This window comes from Sphaeramia orbicularis, chromosome 19 (genome assembly GCF_902148855.1).
Source record: "Sphaeramia orbicularis chromosome 19, fSphaOr1.1, whole genome shotgun sequence".
Lineage (NCBI taxonomy): Eukaryota > Metazoa > Chordata > Actinopteri > Kurtiformes > Apogonidae > Sphaeramia > Sphaeramia orbicularis.
In genome coordinates, this window is record NC_043975.1 from 41,616,350 (window position 1) to 41,634,314 (window position 17,965).

At 41.1% G+C, this 17,965-nt stretch overlaps 1 protein-coding gene across 4 annotated transcripts in view; it reads right to left on the reverse strand.

Annotated features, from left to right (window-relative positions):
* lrrc45 (leucine rich repeat containing 45) overlaps window positions 1-17,847 on the reverse strand; it is a 61,390-nt gene extending 43,543 nt beyond the window's left edge. The window contains exons 1-7 of one of the 4 annotated variants that reach the window (XM_030163146.1): window positions 17,790-17,847; window positions 16,167-16,450; window positions 14,034-14,095; window positions 13,859-13,929; window positions 10,550-10,728; window positions 6,530-6,658; window positions 162-274 (exon numbers count right to left, since the gene is read on the reverse strand). In XM_030163146.1, coding sequence (XP_030019006.1) covers window positions 162-274; window positions 6,530-6,658; window positions 10,550-10,728; window positions 13,859-13,929; window positions 14,034-14,095; window positions 16,167-16,395 — 783 coding nt within the window. In that variant the 5' untranslated portion in view covers window positions 16,396-16,450; window positions 17,790-17,847. Of the gene's footprint in view, window positions 1-161; window positions 275-6,529; window positions 6,659-10,549; window positions 10,729-13,858; window positions 13,930-14,033; window positions 14,096-16,166; window positions 16,456-17,611; window positions 17,636-17,751 lie in introns of those variants that run through there. The other 3 variants (XM_030163144.1, XM_030163145.1, XM_030163148.1) reach the window with 3 other exon arrangements.
* Between the last annotated feature and the right edge of the window lie 118 nt (window positions 17,848-17,965).

The window sequence follows — 17,965 nt, forward strand, 5'->3', positions numbered from 1 at the left end:
TCCCTTTGACAGTCCTGGTTTTCCCAGTACCAGTGTGATGTGATGGTGCAGTGTGACTATAACCTGCTTTTCCCAGTACCAGTGTGATGTGATGGTGCAGTGTGAGTATAACCTGCTTTTCCCAGTACCAATGTGATGTGATGGTACAGTGTGAGTATAACCTGGCGTCCCTTCTCCTCCTTCAGGCTCTGGATCTCTTTACTGAGGACCTGGGTCCGGCTCTGACTCTCTCTGAGGGTGAACTGATTCTCACAGTTATGTCCTGTGGTCTGTTCTGAAACAACAGCAGCGGAAAAACAAGGGAATTCATAAGCACACTTTGGAGGTTTGGATAGTGTCAGTGTTTACACTGATGATCTGGGTACTTCAGTTGTCCATATTATAGTCAGTTTAGTTTTACAGTAGTTAGAGTAAGAGTTAATAAGAGTTAGAACAACAGATGCACTTATTAAACCTTTGGGTGAAGGATGGAACTGAAGTGACATTTCTGCAAACTTTTGATCAACTGACAATGAGATATAATAAGTAAAACATAAAACTGAGAAATTGTCTCTTACAGCTTACACCAGGGGTGGGCAACCCTAGTCCTCGAGGGCCGGTATCCTGCATGCTTTAGATGTTTCCCTCTTCCAGCACACCAGAAAGTCATTATCAGGCTTCTGCAGAGCTTGATGATAGGCTTGTCATGTGAACCAGGTGTGTTGGAAGAGGGAAACATCTAAAACATGCAGGATACCGGCCCTCAAGGACCTGGATTGCGCACCCCTGGCTTATACAATTAACAAACTGACTCATGGTTTAAAAAAAAAAACAATACAAAAACATCTGATTACAAAATTCCTGAATCAAAGCTTTGTTTCCTTCATTTCTCTGCTGTATGCATTGGTTCCACTGTTGTGTTTCACACGGACACTTACTGTCACTGTTACGCCCTAGTCTAGGGGTAAAATAAGGCATAACATAAAATGACTCCCCACTCGATTCCCACTCCCAAGGAAGACCGTGACAGATAAGGTTAAATTAAATCCGAGCAGCAGTTTATTTAATGTAGGGTGAGCAGTGATAAAAATAACAAAACAAAACCAACCTCAAACACTCTGTACTTCCCTAGTAAAAAATAAAAGAACAAAAATACACAGGACTAACCTGGCCTCCTAACTCAAAACAGGAGAAAACGTGATGAAAATAAAATCGACTTCTCACCCTAAACAAGTGCTGCGGTGTCCAATAAACTATTTACAATGTGCCTAAATACTGAATTCAAAGATGTCGAAAATCTCTCTCTCTAATACGACGAACTGGCGGCGTTAGTTGGGAGCAGGACGAGGACGAGGAGCAGGGCTGGGCTGTCCACAGGCGGTTTTAAAGGCGGGCTCTGTCCTCCTCCACTAATTAGCGGTCTGTGCGCTCCAGGCTGGCCAACCCACAGGATGCGTGTCCCACCAATCCAATACAGCCACCTGGACTTCAACACACATACTTAACAGAAAAATACACCACTGGCCCTCTACAGGCCAGGGTGGGATAACAGGACAAATACAAACATATATACGACCTCAGGGTCGTAACAGTCACGCACATGATGTCAGGATCAACACACAGTTGTTTGTTAGTTTCCATGTTCAGTTGGTATCAGTTGGATCCAAATGTGTTGCAGACTGAACTGACAGATGTATTTGTAGATGTCATTGGACTGGTTTGGTGTTATCACCTCCACCAAGGAACGGCGGAGGTTATGTTTTCATCGGGGTTTGTCTGTTTGTCTGTTAGCAAGATAACTCAAAAAGTTACGGACGGATTTGGATGAAATTTTCAGGAAATGTTGATGGGAGGGCCGATCTGCCTTGGTGGAGGTCTACGCTCTCACAGTGCTTTTCTGGTATTTGTAGATATTTTTATACTGTTGTTATTTCTCTCTCTCTCTCTCTCTCTCTATCTATCTATCCATCTATCATCTATCTATCTATCTATATATATATATATATATATATATATACAGGGTTCTCAGTAGGATTTTTTCACAGCATAGGGGCACCATTTACAGTGAGCGTCGCGCAACTTTTGTAGGGGGGTCTGGGGGCATCCTCCCCTGGAAAATTTTGAAGTTTATAACTCTCTGAAACACTATTTCCTGCATTTTGAGGGGCAAATTTTGAGGAATGAAGCCAAAAAACAATGCGATATTACCCTTGTGTTTGGCGTTGCTCCCGTGCTTCGACACAGACATGATCGTAGAAAAATATTCACTTGCACGAAATTAGGGGTTATTGGAGCGGCACTCACACTACACGCATGCACAAGCTAAATTTTAGATATAATTTTCCACGGGTGATCGGTCCGTTTAAATAAGATAAATTGCTTGAAGTATCATTGTCAGCCAATGAGCGTAAGGCAAGTGATGTTGCCGGGCGGGCGTCAGACAATACCAAGGCATACAAAAGGGTGTGGATTCTATTGTTCTCATTTCCTGTCTGCAGCACTTTGCGCCAAGACAAAGGATCGTATTTTTTCAAATTCAAATCTCGTTATCATTACATTGGATGATCACACACACTGTGATGTTCTGTTGTTCAAAGCAAGCAAAGGGGGCCCTCTGGTGGTCGGAATAAGTTGCACTGGCATGTGTTTTGTCCTTTCGGTGTTATCGTAATCAGTTCAGACATGGGAAGGAAGTAGCAGACACGTTTCTCTCATTCTGTTTGTATAGCCAGAAAGAACGTTTGCCTGTGAGTATTTTATGTTCAGTTGTGGTAATGAATAGTAAAACCTGTCTCTGATGTAAAATTTTGTTGTTTGATTAAAAGACGTAAATCTTAAGTCGACCTGAAGATGCTAATCGTTAGCATTTCTATGGATTTTCCCACTTATGTTAGCATCGAGCTAGTGGTCTTTTATCATTCATTTGAATGTATAATGCTATGTTAATATGCTGTAACAAAGGACATAACTGAGACATGTTTTGTATGTATGTTGCAGTTTTACAATGAAGTCTCGAATAAAAGCTTTGAAGAGAAGTTTTCGGTGTCCGGCTTTTCTTGAGAAACCTGTTATCTATCTGCCGAGGTAGCCGCTATACAGACAAGCAGGGCGCAGAATACACACAAAAAAACACCGCTACGCTGGTTGAAAGACAGTGTCGCAGGTCAAATCTCAGCATCGGGGCCCCCCAGGGACAGCGTCGGGGGCCCAGGTGTTCAATGACGCTAGCGAGAACCATGTATACCCTATATATTTTAACACCCTGGAGAGTTCCACTCAAGGATGAAGCCGGTAGTGATGTTCAGAAGGTTTATTAATCTTTAACAGGGCACTCGGAAAAAACGGCTCTTCTCAGGTACATCAGCATCCACACACCTCTCTACTTCCGCGCCCTCTCCATGTCAGCCCCCCCTACTCTCTCTAACTCCGCCCATCATCAGTCACAACCACCTGAACCAAAACAGTGCAACTAAACAGCAGAACACAATGAACACAAATAACCCACCCACTCATCCACCCGGGGAAGGGGGTAACAGTCCTTCCTCGTCACCTTGTTTAGGGGCCTATAATCAACACAAAACCTCCACCTGGGCTCTTCTTTTTAGGCACCATAACCACACCTGAGGACCATGGGCTGTCTGAGGACTCTATGATACCAGACTCCAACATGGCATGGACCTCCTCCTAAGCAGCCTGCTGTTGGACCATCGGCAAGCGGCGGGGGCATGTCTTAATAGGTTGTGCATCTCCTGTATCAATATGGTGTTGTACCAGGTGTGTAAGCCCAACCTCCCTGTCAGTGAGAGCAAAAATGTCCCTGAATTCCCACAACAGCTGCCACAACATGATCTGCTGCTGATCATTCAAACCCTCACAGTTCCTCTCCCATATACAGGGTGGGGAAGCAAAATTTACAATATTTTGAGGCAGGGACTGAAAGACAGTGTATGACCAATTAGTTTATTGAAAGTCATGAGAATTTATTTGCCACAAGAAAATTTACATAATAGAAAATGTTTTTATTCTATGTGTCCTCCTTCTTTCTCAATAACTGCCTTCACACGCTTCCTGAAACTTGCGCAAGTGTTCCTCAAATATTTGGGTGATGACTTCTCCCATTCTTGTTTAATGGTATCTTCCAGACTTTCTCGTAATAGTTTTGCTCATAGTCATTCTCTTCTTTACATTATAAACAGTCTTTATGGACACTCCAACTATTTTTGAAATCTCCTTTGGTGTGACAAGTGCATTCAGCAAATCACACACTCTTTGACGTTTGCTTTCCTGATTACTCATATGGCAAAAGTTTCTGAAAAGGTATGGATAATAGTGTTAGGTATGATTAGACATCAATATAGGTTGGTTTTCAAAACAATTGACGTAGTGCCTGCTGAGAAAAAAACAACTTAATCTTCATTGTAAATTTTGCTTCCCCACCCTGTATCTCGGATAGCTGCTGTGCGATCCCCTAGACCCTGGTGTGAATGTGGTGTGGTGTCTACAGCCAGTGAGGGTGGGTCAGGCTGACTAACCTGGCCCTGAGGACTCGTATGTTCTGTGTTTACTGTGCTCAAGTAAGACGTGATATGGGGTCCCTGCGTGTAGGAAACATCAATGGCACACTTTGCCCACCCGGCAATACTAGTAGCCCCGCCCCACATCCAAAACACAACCCGTGTAGCCCATAAAGTCTTGTCCCAGGATACACTGGTCCCCTATGCTGGCCACCCATGCTGCAAAGTTTACTGTCAGGGCCCCACCATAAATGTAAACACACCCCTACCTTCCATGGCTGCTGTCTCACCAGTCACTGTCCTCAGTTTCACTGAAGCCTTCTCTAAGACAGTCCCAGCTGGGACAATGTCAGGTCTCACCAGAGTCGCTGTGGAGTCAGTATCCACTAGAGCGGTGCAAGAAACGCCACCAACGAACACAGGAACATGACAGAGATTTCCGACCTCTGTCCAGCCCACGTACACAACAGGGCTGGCAGCAGCTTGTGTTCCGTCTTTGTCCTCTCCCTCTGTGATATGTTGCAGCTCCCGGAAGTTGATAGAGGAGGTCTGCGTTGTCCAGGTTACACAGACCCCTGTCCAGTTCCCTGTTGACTTCTCTTTGTTGGGCATCGGCGAAGCAGGTGGCCCGACTGGCCACACCCCCAGCACACGACTGGACGAGCTGGACAACCTCCCTCCTCTGCCGACTGTGTTGACAGCGTCCTCACTGCCTGTACGAGCTCCTCTGCCCATGCATGTTTCTGGTCCGGAACCTCAGCCACAGCGGCAACCACCACAGTGGAAGACACTTGTTTTGTGGCACTGATGACAGTTTCTCACTCTATAGCGAGCTCCAGTGCCTCTCTGAGTGTGGACGGATGCCGGAACTGTACGTGGAGGCGCAGCTCATCAGGGGTCAGGGCTTGAATGAACTGGTCACGGGTGAGCTCATTCTGGATATCTGGCAGCATGGTGGCATAAGCATGCCTATCCAGGCTCTCAATATCAAAGGCCAGCAGATGAAGTGACTCACCTGGGTGTCTGGAGTGGTGCTTAAATTCACAACGCAGTGAGTCTCGGACATTCAGCACACCATATCTCCCTTGTAGTGCACCAACAAGTGCCTTATAATCACCTCTTTCATCTGGACTCAGCAGCAGGAGACAAGCTGATGCCTCATCAGTCAGGGAAATGGCAATGGTCTTAGTTTTTTCTGACCATTGAGCTGCATCTGCAATCAGTTCGAACTGCATCCGGTAAGCCTCCCAGCTCCCTTTTCCTGAATATTTCCGCGGTTTCGTGCCGACTGGCAGATGGCTGAGGGCGCCATCATGTTTGTTTACATCCGAGCCATCCCGGTATGCACCGCGGTCATCACGTAGAGCTGGCGTTTCCCACAAATAGTCTGGGTGGCGTGAAAAAACAGCATCTCGAGCAGCATAATGTTCATTTCCCACATCCGAAGCGTTCGAGACAGCTCCAGACAATGTCCATCACACACTCCCCCTTCTCCTGCTTCACCTTAGGTCTGGCTCCGGTGTGTAAATCCATCTCACCTTCCGTGACAATTAAAGTTAGTTTGTTGCGGGGCCCTAATTCCAATCTTCTGACACCAAATGTAACACCCTGGAGAGTTCCACTCAAGGATGAAGCCAGTAGTGATGTTCAGAAGGTTTATTAATCTTTAACAGGGCACTCGGAAAAAACGGCTCTTCTCAGGTACATCAGCATCCATACACCTCTCTACTTCCGCGCCCTCTCCATGTCAGCCCCCCTACTCTCTCTAACTCCGCCCATCATCAGTCACAACCACCTGAACCAAAACAGTGCAACTAAACAGCAGAACACAATGAACATAAATAACCCATATTAGTTAACTATTACAGATTATCACAATATATATCAATCCAGACTCCAGACGCGAATAGGAACCGTACAACGGTTCATGCCCAGATGTGCTGTAGATTTTGTCATCATTCTAAACCATAAAAAAAAAGTCATAATATGGATGAGACAAAAGTAAATGTGACTAAGTGTCCTTCCATACAGTTTACCCAGGGCTTTGAGGGTGTCACTGGGGATGTTGTTTCCTGCCATCTCCAGTTGGACGATGCTCTTGTTCTTCTGCAGAGCCTCCAGCAGAGAGCGTCCTCCCAAAAGACCAATGTTGTTCCACCGTAGATCTGTCCACAAACAACACAGACATCAGGGTCAAACCACCAAGTCCTTCAGTCTGTCCAAGTCCTCGTCTGTCCAGCAAGGTTATAATTGTTAACAAAAACTAATGAAATGATGAAAACTAGAATTGTAAAAACATTTTTGTTAACTGAAATAAATAAAAACTATAATTAAAGAAAAAATTATAACTAACTGAAACTGTATTGTGTGCTTACAAAACTAACTAAAACGTCTAAAAATTATGGATAAAATTCCCTTAGTTTTCGTGTCAATGTCGGATTGATATCAGATTGATTTATTTCGCTCCAGCAATTTTAGCTGCTGGCACCATATGACACTTCACAGCCCGTCATGTCTGGTCACTTGTTTTTATCTGGTTTTTGTTTTTATCCCGGTTTCTATATGTTTATATATGGTTTACTGCTGCTGAACTGGGTTATATATGTTTCTATCTAGTTTATATATGTTTATATATGGTTTACTGCAGCTTAACTGGGTTATATATGCTTCTATTTGGTTTCTATATGTTTCTGTCTGGTTTCTATATGTTTCTATCTGGTTTATATATGTTTATACATGGTTTACTGCTGCTGAATTGGTTTATATATGCTTCTATCTGGTTTATATATGTTTCTATCAGGTTTATACATGGTTTGCTGCTGTGTAACTGCTATATATATATATATATTTTGTCCAGGGAGCCTGGACAAAGTGGGACCTGCCCAGGAGGAAAGTGAGCTGGAGTGAGCTTTGGAGGCTTGAACCCTACCGAATTGCCTTCCTGCTAAGGGCTGTTTATGATACCCTTCCAACTCCGGCGAACCTCCACAGATGGGGTTTGAGGGACGACCCACTTTGCAAGCTCTGTGGGCAGAGAGGAACCATGGCACACATCTTGACAGGATGCAAGACTGTGCTTGCTCAGGGCAGATACAAATGGCACCATGACAAAGTACTGACTGTGCTTGCAGATATTTTGGAGCAGGAAAGAACCGGGAAACCTCAACATGTAACCAAACCATCCCTGGCATAGCATTTGCTAAGGAGGTCACAAGGCTGCCAGGGCCCAGTAAAACCATGACAAGCCTTCTGCAGACTGCCCAAGCATGGGAGCTCAGGGTCGACCTGAAGAGGAGGCTTCAGTTTCCCAATTTTGTCCACACAACCCTTAGGCCTGATGCAGTATTGTTCTCCAGCGTAGGAAAGAAGATCATCCTAATGGATCTTACTGTACCATGGGAGGAGGGATGTGAAGAGGCATTTGAGAGAAAGACTGAGCGTTACAGCAATCTGGTGCAGGACTTTAGAGAAAAAGGCTGGCAGACATGGTTGTACCCTGTCAAGGTGGGGTGCAGAGGTTTCCCTGCCCAGTCAGTCTGGAAGTTGCTGACTGCCGTTGGAATGAGAGGATTGGGGAGGAAAAAGGTGGTGTGAAGACTTGGGGAGGCGGCAGAGAGAGCCTCCTGTTGGATTTGGAATAGGAGGGAGGAGATGAGCTGGCAGCCAGGGGGGAGTGAGTAATGGCTGGCCACCACTGCTGACCTGCCAACAGGAGAGTGCTATGGTTGAGGGTCCAAACACTTGATGATTGTTGGTAACCATCTGATGACACAAACCCCTGGCTAAAAGCTCCAGTCATCACAAGATGGCTGAAGGAGAAGCATCCATGGATGTATACTATCACTTATATCAGGTGTTTTCACATTAAGTGACGTTGTGTATGGATCGTGCCCCCCCCAACCTGCTATAGGGAATTTATACATCATACTGTACCTAATCCAACCCCAAATAAAGTGTCCAGGGTAACCTGCTGATTACCTACCGATTATCGGCCGGGCCGATTATCGGCGCCGATATTTGGAAATTTGACGTATATCGGTATCTGCCTTTTTTTAATCCGACAGGCCGATGTTAACAAATCAATTTAAAACTGGGTTATTTCGGCTCAGATGCAGCCGCACATCTCTCTCTCTCTCTCTCTCTCCTGCACTATCCACTCTGTGCCCTCTGATTGGTTGACATGGAAGCTGTCCTCACACACAGACTGGGACTGACTTGGGATGAGACTGTGTTCTACATACATTTTCTCCATTACTAATACATAGTGTGCAGAGCGTTTAGAAGCAGATTGAACTAATGTTCTGGTAAAAGCTCATCAGCCTCCACCTTAGCGTGCTTCCCTAAAACAAGTGAAGTGAGTTTTTTACGCGCTCTCTCTTAATCACACACACGTGCTTTTCCATCACAGACTGTTTCCATCTCCATATTATCAGCAGTCTAATTCACACACGTCAGGAGGTAATCTGAGTTAGCAGAGCTGCCGCTAATGTTTTCTTTGCTCTGACGTTCTTCTGAAACATTAGTTGTAGTTGTGAGATGTAGAGCACAGGGATGTTTATTACAGTTTCAGAAGAGTTTTCTGTGTTTACCTTTGACACATGTGTTTTCTCTCCAGAGCCTCTCACACAAGAAAACTTTGCCTCTCCGCGGTGCGTACTCCTTCCGTGTCAAAATCCGACACAGAAGGAGTACACACACACACACACCTTCCCACGTCAAATAGTGCCGCTATGGGGCTCTGACCATATGCGTCGATTTCTGACGATTTGGGATGAGACTGTGTTGGTATGTAATGTAATAGTGTGTGTTTGCATTAAAGTCACATGAAGAACTCTACAACTCACAACTACTAATGTTGCTGTGAGCTTTCTAGTCCTATGATCTGAAAATTAAAGTGAAGATGAGACAGAGTCAAATTCAGAAGTGATTTATCTAAACATGGTGGAACATTTTAAATCCTGTGTGGGCTCATTAAAGCCCTAAAGGCTGTTTGTGTTCTGTCAGGAGTTTAACTGCATTCATAGCAACTATTAGACTTTTTTATGTAGCTTTTGTCATATTAATCATTAATAATGTAGCAACATAGTTTTGAATGACAGGGTCCCTGCTATTGCATGGTAAAATATAAAATTTAATAATGAAATCAACTTAAGGCGTCCCAAATGCTGTAATAAATTAAGCATGATGAGTTGAGCAGATGTCAGCATGTGGCCCAAGAGTTTACAAGAGTCTCCCTGTATTTTTGTTGTGTTTGCACTTAATTCAAAGATAAGTCGTTATAGTTCTATTTAAATTTTACTTTATTTACTGTGGAAAAATTTCAGGGAGCTATTTATTTAAGCTTTTATTCAACTTTATAAGAGATGCTTCTGAGTCTAGGAAATCCATGCACTTCTGGAGCTATTATTTTCTCTTTGTTTGATTAAATAAATATGCTTTAGGCATTTAAACGAAGTTTAGTGTTTGCATTATTCAAAATTTTTCACGCCAATTTTTACACTTTTACTGCAAATGAATATCGGCTCCAAATATTGGTTACTGGCCTCCTCTAACTACTAATAATCGGTATTGGCCCTGAAAAACCCATATCAGTCGATCTCTACTGCAGATCCCCGCCTCACTAATTTCTTTGAATAGGATGGAGAGGAAGATAAAATATATGAAATAACTATAACCAATACTAAAACTAAAGTAAACTAAACTAAAACTAAGCATTCAGAAAAAAATGATAACTAATAAAAACTAGCAAACCAGCTCTAAAAGCTAATTAAAACTAACTGAATAAGAAAAAAAAGTCAAAACTAAATAAAACTAAACTATGATTAAAAATCCAAAACTATGAGAACCTTGCTGTCCAGGACATCGGTCAGCCTTAATTTGGTTTCAACTGGACTGAATGTGGAGCCTGAATTAAACTGGGTTTGACAGCCCAGACACAGACAGAGTGTGGTTGAACTGTAGAACTTGTCCAACCCCTGTGCCATCAGTTATAGACTGTTCTAAAGGTGAACATTGAAGCGTCTCCTCTCTCTAAATGGGACTGGGCTGTGTGTTACCTAACACTTGGAGGCTGCTGTTGCGTTTGAGCGCCAGCGCCAGCTCGGCCGCTCCGTTGTGGTTGATCTGATTGTTGCGCAGGTCGAGGTGGACGAGGGCACTGTTAGAGGACAGACCATCACAAAACAGAGAGAAGGCCTCGTCCCACACCCCCAGGGCGTTCCACTCCAACACCAACCTACAGGGGGCAGTCACAGCCCAGAACAGCATCAGTACAGTGGCATTAGTATTAGTTCATTTGTCTGTTTTCATCAGTGCATTATTATTTGTTCATTTGTCTATTTTCATCAGTGCATTATTATTAGTTCATTTCTCTATTTTCATAGTGCATTATTATCAGTTCATTTCTCTATTTTCATCAGTGCATTATTATTAGTTCATTTCTCTATTTTCATCAGTGCATTATTATTAGTTCATTTCTCTATTTTCATCAGTGCATTATTATCAGTTCATTTCTCTATTTTCATCAGTGCATTATTATTAGTTCATTTCTCTATTTTCATCAGTGCATTATTATTAGTTCATTTCTATATTTTCATCAGTGCAGCATTATTATTAGTTCATTTCTATATTTTCAGCTTTGAAGACAAGAACCACTCCTTATTTACTTATGTACTCTGTATGCACCTGTTCATGTTTTCAAAAAGGAGAAGAGACTTGGATACATAATCATTTGTGCACCTCCTAAACTCTTGGATAAAATCATAACACAACCACCTGCATTAGTCTGAATCATGGGTCCACAACCTTTGAATCTAAAGAGCCATTTTAGGACAGAAACAGAAGAACTAAACTGTCTGGAGCCAAAAGTGGTGACAGTTTAAGAAGCTCTTCAAGATTAGCTTGTACAGAATATGAGCAGAATAAATCACAGTTTCAGTGCATTTACAGAACAAAAGTAAACAGTGATATTTGTCATTATTTTTGTTTTGCAGCAAAAATCACCTGGTATGTGCCGGCTTTGTTTACAATGAAGAATACAGACCGACACCTACAGTGTCATAAGATTAAAAAGCACTACTACAATGTTTTAATTCATCTGGAGTATAGACTACTTTTTTACAACTGTATTACATCAGAATCACTTTATGGTTTTGGCAATAATAGAAAAATGTGTAATAAATAAATAAATAAAGTGTTATTCATTTTCATATGTTTTTTGACAAAGACACATTGAGCCACTGGAAAATACCCAAGGGCCATCGGCAAAAACTGAATTTCACAGTAGGAACAAATTCTATCACTGTACTGAATAAAAGAACCATTTCTTATTCCTTTACTTGTATACAGTCATATAAAACACACACGTGCACACATAAGGCCCAACGGGGGCTTTTTTAAATAAATAAATTCCTGTTCTGCATAGGGATGTAAAAGAAAACACTGGTATAAAAACGCCACAGTTACCTAACGTACGCATTTCCTTGTAATAGCGTGTCACAGTACTTAAAAGTGAGTTAGTGTGTAGACGATGTGTTTAATCACGGGTTGGTTCAGGTTGTGGGTCTAATGTACGTGTTCTAATATACGCAGGTACGGGCGAATTAGGGTTAGGGTCCGTAAGGGCAGGGCAGACCGAACTGTTCACGGTTTTCCAGAGTACTGTTGCATCCCTAATAATGTGTGACATGTTGACACCATCTGATGACAGTTCAATGCACTGGTCACTACTGAGTGAAATATTCAGCATGTATTATATAGACAGTACATTTAAGTCACTGGGGTAGTGATTTCACACAGCAACAATGTGCTGGTTAAATGAAATGCAGAGGGGAAAAAATCTGATGCAGTTTCACAACAAATGCATGAGAAAGTTCTTGAACGTAAAGGATTTGAGATCTTGTTAATATAGATCAGTTTCATGATGACGTAGGATGTATGCTACTCGCGCACCTTGGAGGCAGAAAACACACCGAGTTTGTAGCAAAGCACTGACTACCAGTGAATAATGCCGTTGTCTTACTGTGCCGTGGGTTGTCAGAACAGAAAGAACACACAGAAGGATTTAAACTTATACAGAATTCCGGCTGGCAAACATCCCTTCCAGAAAAATCGGCGAAAGTTATGGTTGCAGGCATTAAGACGCGAGAACTGGTCTGAGGAAGAAATCCAGAATGCTGGTCTGTGCAGTGCACACTTCAGATCTGGTAAGTACTGGAGATCTACCATACAGAGGTTGAGTTAACCGGAAATATTCCGCCATTGACGGATTTTTTTTTTAAATGACGGAAACTTCTGAAGGCCGTCCGTCATTTTGACAGATTAAAATACTGAGGGTAATCCTTGTTTAGCTGACTTTAGCCAAAATTAGATGCTACTTTGCTAGCGCAAACTGTGCAGACAGCCGAGTCTCCTTAGTTATTTTAAAAGCCCAGTAACCTGGATGGCATTGATAGTGAAAAAAGAGGGACTGATGTGGTGAAGGATGACTGACAAGCAAGTTATTCACCAGTTCTGATGGCATTTGGTGTGTTATATGTATGCATTTTCTACCTTTCATGTGTTATGGCATGTCAATTTGTGCCCAGATCTGTGGTTCACAGAACCTGAACCCTAACCCTCAGTGCATGGGATTGGACACTGCGTGAACAAACACAAAGAAAGCTTACAATGTCTACAGATAACACAGATAACATACCAATTAAAAGTGGAGTATATAATTATGCGAGCAGTGATATCTCGTTGGTTTATCAGCCAGCAGCAACTACAGCTGCTGCATCATTGAGATGTTTTTGAACATTAAATACTACTAAATATATCTCATTATCATTAAAAAATAAAAATTTGAAATGACGGATAATAATATTTTATGACGGAATTTTTTCGACCCTGCCCGTCAAAATGACACTATAAAAATGTCTAGTGCAACCTCTGCTCCCCACCTGTCGTGACAGTCTGCTTTTCTACTATGGGACAGCCTTCCCGATGCGGTTAAGTCAAATTATGCGGCCGTGAGGGAGAAGATGGGATCGGCTTTTGGGCAGAAACAGTTAATGGACAGTTTTAGAGCTAACATATTCGTTCGTTCACGAGTTCTGAGGGAGAGCCTGGAGGTGTATGTGAGCCGGCTGGTAGCTGGTACTGGTGTTTTTGCCTCCGAGGTGTGCGCGCATCACTGTTGTTAGTAAACATTGAAACTCATCCATAGAAAATCACTCCAAACCCTAAAGTCACACCAAACTCCTGCTGCAAGATGTAGAAACATGTGGATTGTATTTAAAAATATATTTCCATTAAGACTAACAGTTAACATGAGCTAGATCAGTACTCGGATCTACTCAGACACACATGACCAGGACGTCTCTTACCTACGCAGAGTGTTGTTCCGTGCCAACAACTTTCCCAGAACTTCAGCCCCAGTTGACCTCAGGTTATTCCCCTATCCAAAAATATTTCACAACAAGGGACTATTAATATAAATACTTGGAAAAAAAAAAAAAAAAGATTAAATCAATTTTCTAAATCCAGTTCGACAAGCATTACCTTCAGATCCAGGACTTTCACAGTTCTATTATCAACCAGTCCAGACAGAAGAACTTTGGCACCTGAAACAACATTCCACAAAGGAAGACCATAATTTTAGACATACTTTAAACAAAACAGTCCTAACAGGTGCTTTTTAGTCATAACTATGAAGAACTACAGCTGGGAAACCTCTGAGCTTTGTCAAAAATTAAACCGCACATTTTCTACAAATACATTATAATTACAGTGTATGCTTGGACAAGTATTTTGTATTTCCTGTTTTAGACAAAAATAGCCATAACCAATAACAGCTGATAGTGGATTAAAGTCTGAAAAGGTTTTATTAGTCCACCTGTTATGTCCTTATGTGTTATTGTATTAGTTTACTTCATTAGTTGTTCTGTTTTCACTGTTACATTCAGTTCTATCTATTCTGCACTCCACTGAATGAATATACGTTATAAAATCACAATAAAAAGATATGGAGAAAAAAAAAGTCTTAACATGTGTTTCTTATGCAGTTATTTATGTCCTTCCCTCCTACTGAAAAATTACATTTTACTTACACATTACAGTTTAATGTTGCACTTTACTGTTTAATTATCCAGATTTTTTTTTTATCCTGTTCTGTTTTCTTTGCTTCTAAATTCCATAGTGTCTTTACTCTTGTGTTCTATTTTTTAGTCTTGTGTTCTACTTTTACTGGGTCACATGCTGCTGCTCCTGCACTGCAATTGCCCAGATTAGGGTCAGTAAGGTCTGTCTGTCTATCAGCATGGACAGTGAATCTGACTGAAATACTTTCCACACAAAAAAAAAAAAACAAAAACACAAAACAAAGAGAGACCATAAAATACTATACTACAGACACTAGTGTTGTCTTTGGTCTTTGTGTACATTAAATAACCTGTATTATAAAAGCTAAGTGGCATCTGTGTGCATGTGTGCGTGTGTGTTTTTGGAATCACACTAACTCCGTACACAGCTGACTGCTGCAGTTTGTCATTCTTATGTATTTTTGGTCAATGAAGACAGCAGTGAAAATGTCCAGTTGGATACTTTTGTAGTCTTATAATCACAGTACTATGTCCAGGACACTTTGGCGCTGACTGCTGGACAAATGCGGTACAACATGCATGCATCTGCAACAGCATAAAAACTACCACATCTAGAACCTGTGGGTTCACACGAGTCAACGTGCTAGTTAATGGTATAATTTGAAAAAAAAAACAACAACAAATGGACCATAAAACATTTAGAAATTAATGAAAATGATCATCATACTATGAACAGATAAAACCTTTTGTGACATTGTGTGATCCAAGGTTATTATCGTTAAAGAAAACTAACGAAATGACGAAAAGATATTTTCATTAACTAAAATAAACGAAAACTATAATTAAAAGAAAAAAACAATAACTAACTGAAACTGCATTGTGTGCTTAGTGCTTACAAAACTAACTAAAACATAAAATTATGGCTAAAGTTCCCTTCGTTTTAATTTTTGTCAATGGCAGTTGGATATGAGCTTGATTTATTTCACTCCATCAATTTTAGCTGCTGGCACCATATGGTACTTCATGGTCTGTCACTTGGTTTAGAGTCGTCTTCTGGTTCCCACTGTACCTGGAAACATGGAGACTAAAGCAGCAGAGTCCTGTGTGGGATTTATGTGAATACGATGGAGAAGAGGAGAAAAGATAAGAAAAAACTAAAACTAATAATAAAACTAAACTAAAAGTAAGCATTTAGACCAAAACAAAAACTAATAAAAACTAGTAAACCTGCTCTAAAAACAAATTAAAACTAACTGAATTAGAGAAAAAAAAAGTCAAAACTAAATAAAACTAAACTATAATGAAAAATCCAAAACTATTAGAACCTTGGTGTGACAGAACCTCCACAGTGCGTAAGAAGTTCAGCATTTTGATGGTGGACACCAACACCACAAATGTCTGGTGATTTGCTGAACCCTCTGTCCACAACAACAGTTCACTTTTTATCTTAAACTTAAAAATTATACCTCTGCAAATGCAACTCCCAGGTCAATACGGTGTCTGGTTTTGTTTCTTCTTCTTTTTTTTTAAATACAAAAGTGCAGAATCATAGTGGAATATTCATCATGTATATGGTAGACAGTGTGTGACACACCTTCTTCGCTGAGCATACAGTCACTGAAGGACACCTCAGTGAACACAGTGTCCTTCAGCAGAGTCCTGGACAGGACAGAACAGGTGTCTGTGGACAGGCTTTGGCCGCTCAGGTCCAGCTTTGAGCCATGACTGGACCCTCTGTCCTGGAGCTGGGACACAACTGTCTCCTGGGGCTCCACACCTCCCTCCTTACAAATACGCAGATACATCCGTCTGAAATCCTCCATGTTTCATCACCAGTATTTTCTTCATGTAAGCATTGGCTGCTGCACACACTTAGATCTGACGGAAAAAAACAAAAGTACAAGTACTTCCTCAGACCTATTCATTCATGTATTAAACAGATCAGTTATTGAGTTTAAACACAGACACTATAGAACAGGACATGGGTCCATGTGGAACCACTTCAATCTGGTTCGAAAGTGAAAAGAGTGAAAAGTCAAAAAAAAAAAAAGATGCAAAATGAAAAAAAAAACATAAAACCCAAAAGTGCAGTAAAAGTCAAAACAAACATGTCGTAAAAAAACAACAACAAACAGACCAAATCGTGTGTCATCTGATTTAGTGATTTACTGGGACTGACTACCGGCTTTCACAACATTAAATCCAAATGAATACTCCGGTTTCTTCAACTCTTATTCAAATTACAAATCACCTCCATACTTAAAATAAATAATGATTTGACATGTAGAACACACACTGATATCAGCCACTATTTCTAGATATTGATCAAAACGATATCAGCATATTAGGTATTTATCTGTTTTATTACACTAAAGGTTTTTCATACATTTGTTTGTTTGAATCTGAGCTCATTCCAAGATAATGTGATGAATGACTTTAAAATGGTGACTATTTTCTTATCTGTTAGAGGGAGGTAAATAACAGCAAACAGCTCTGACCCAGAGGACACGGTCCTCTGGACCAGTCAAATATTAGTACTCAACTGGATTCAACCCCTATGTGGAACGACTCTTTTAAAACTATGGTTTCAAATTCAAGTTCTCTGTGACTGTTTTTAATGGTGGTTTCCTCAGATCAGGATCCACTAAGAGAGGATCATTATGATGGACTTTGATTTGAACCCAGGTCATCCGTGTTCCAGACTGACTCTGTAGTGGAGCTGAACTGCTTACTAAACCTGTCGGACTGTGAACAGATTAAATCCACTGTGATATTGTCATGAATAACCTTCACAGATACAGAAAAAGCTGCTCATTGTGATACTCAGCATCAGAATCAGTTCAAACACTTTCTGATTTAAATCCTACACTCATCTTTGTCGGCTGAATTAAACAATAAAATATCTGTTAATGCTTTACAGTTGTATATCATATATATATATATATATATATATATATATATATATATATATATATATATATATATATATATATATATATATATATATATATACAGTACTGACAGTTATATTTCATGTACCATAGTTGGGGCAGGGCTAAACAGTTCCTGCCGCCACTTTCAGACCCGTATTAAAGTATCGTTGTTTCCACGCGAGTTCAAAGGTTGGATTAAAGTATTCAGAATAATTATGTATGTTACAACACCCAAAAAACACAGACCTCTGCGACAGGACCTCGGATGGCTTTGTGGCAGTTACAGTTTTTTCGTGTCTACGGCTGAAAGGCAGAGGAAGCCAACAATACAAGTAACTAGGAAGTGAAGTTGGACGCAAAGCATCTTGGTCAGTGTAGTTTTGAAGGGCACTGTTGTGGCTAACTCAGGTTAACGAACGATTATTTCCACTTTAACCAGTAAAAATGCTCGAAGACGCCT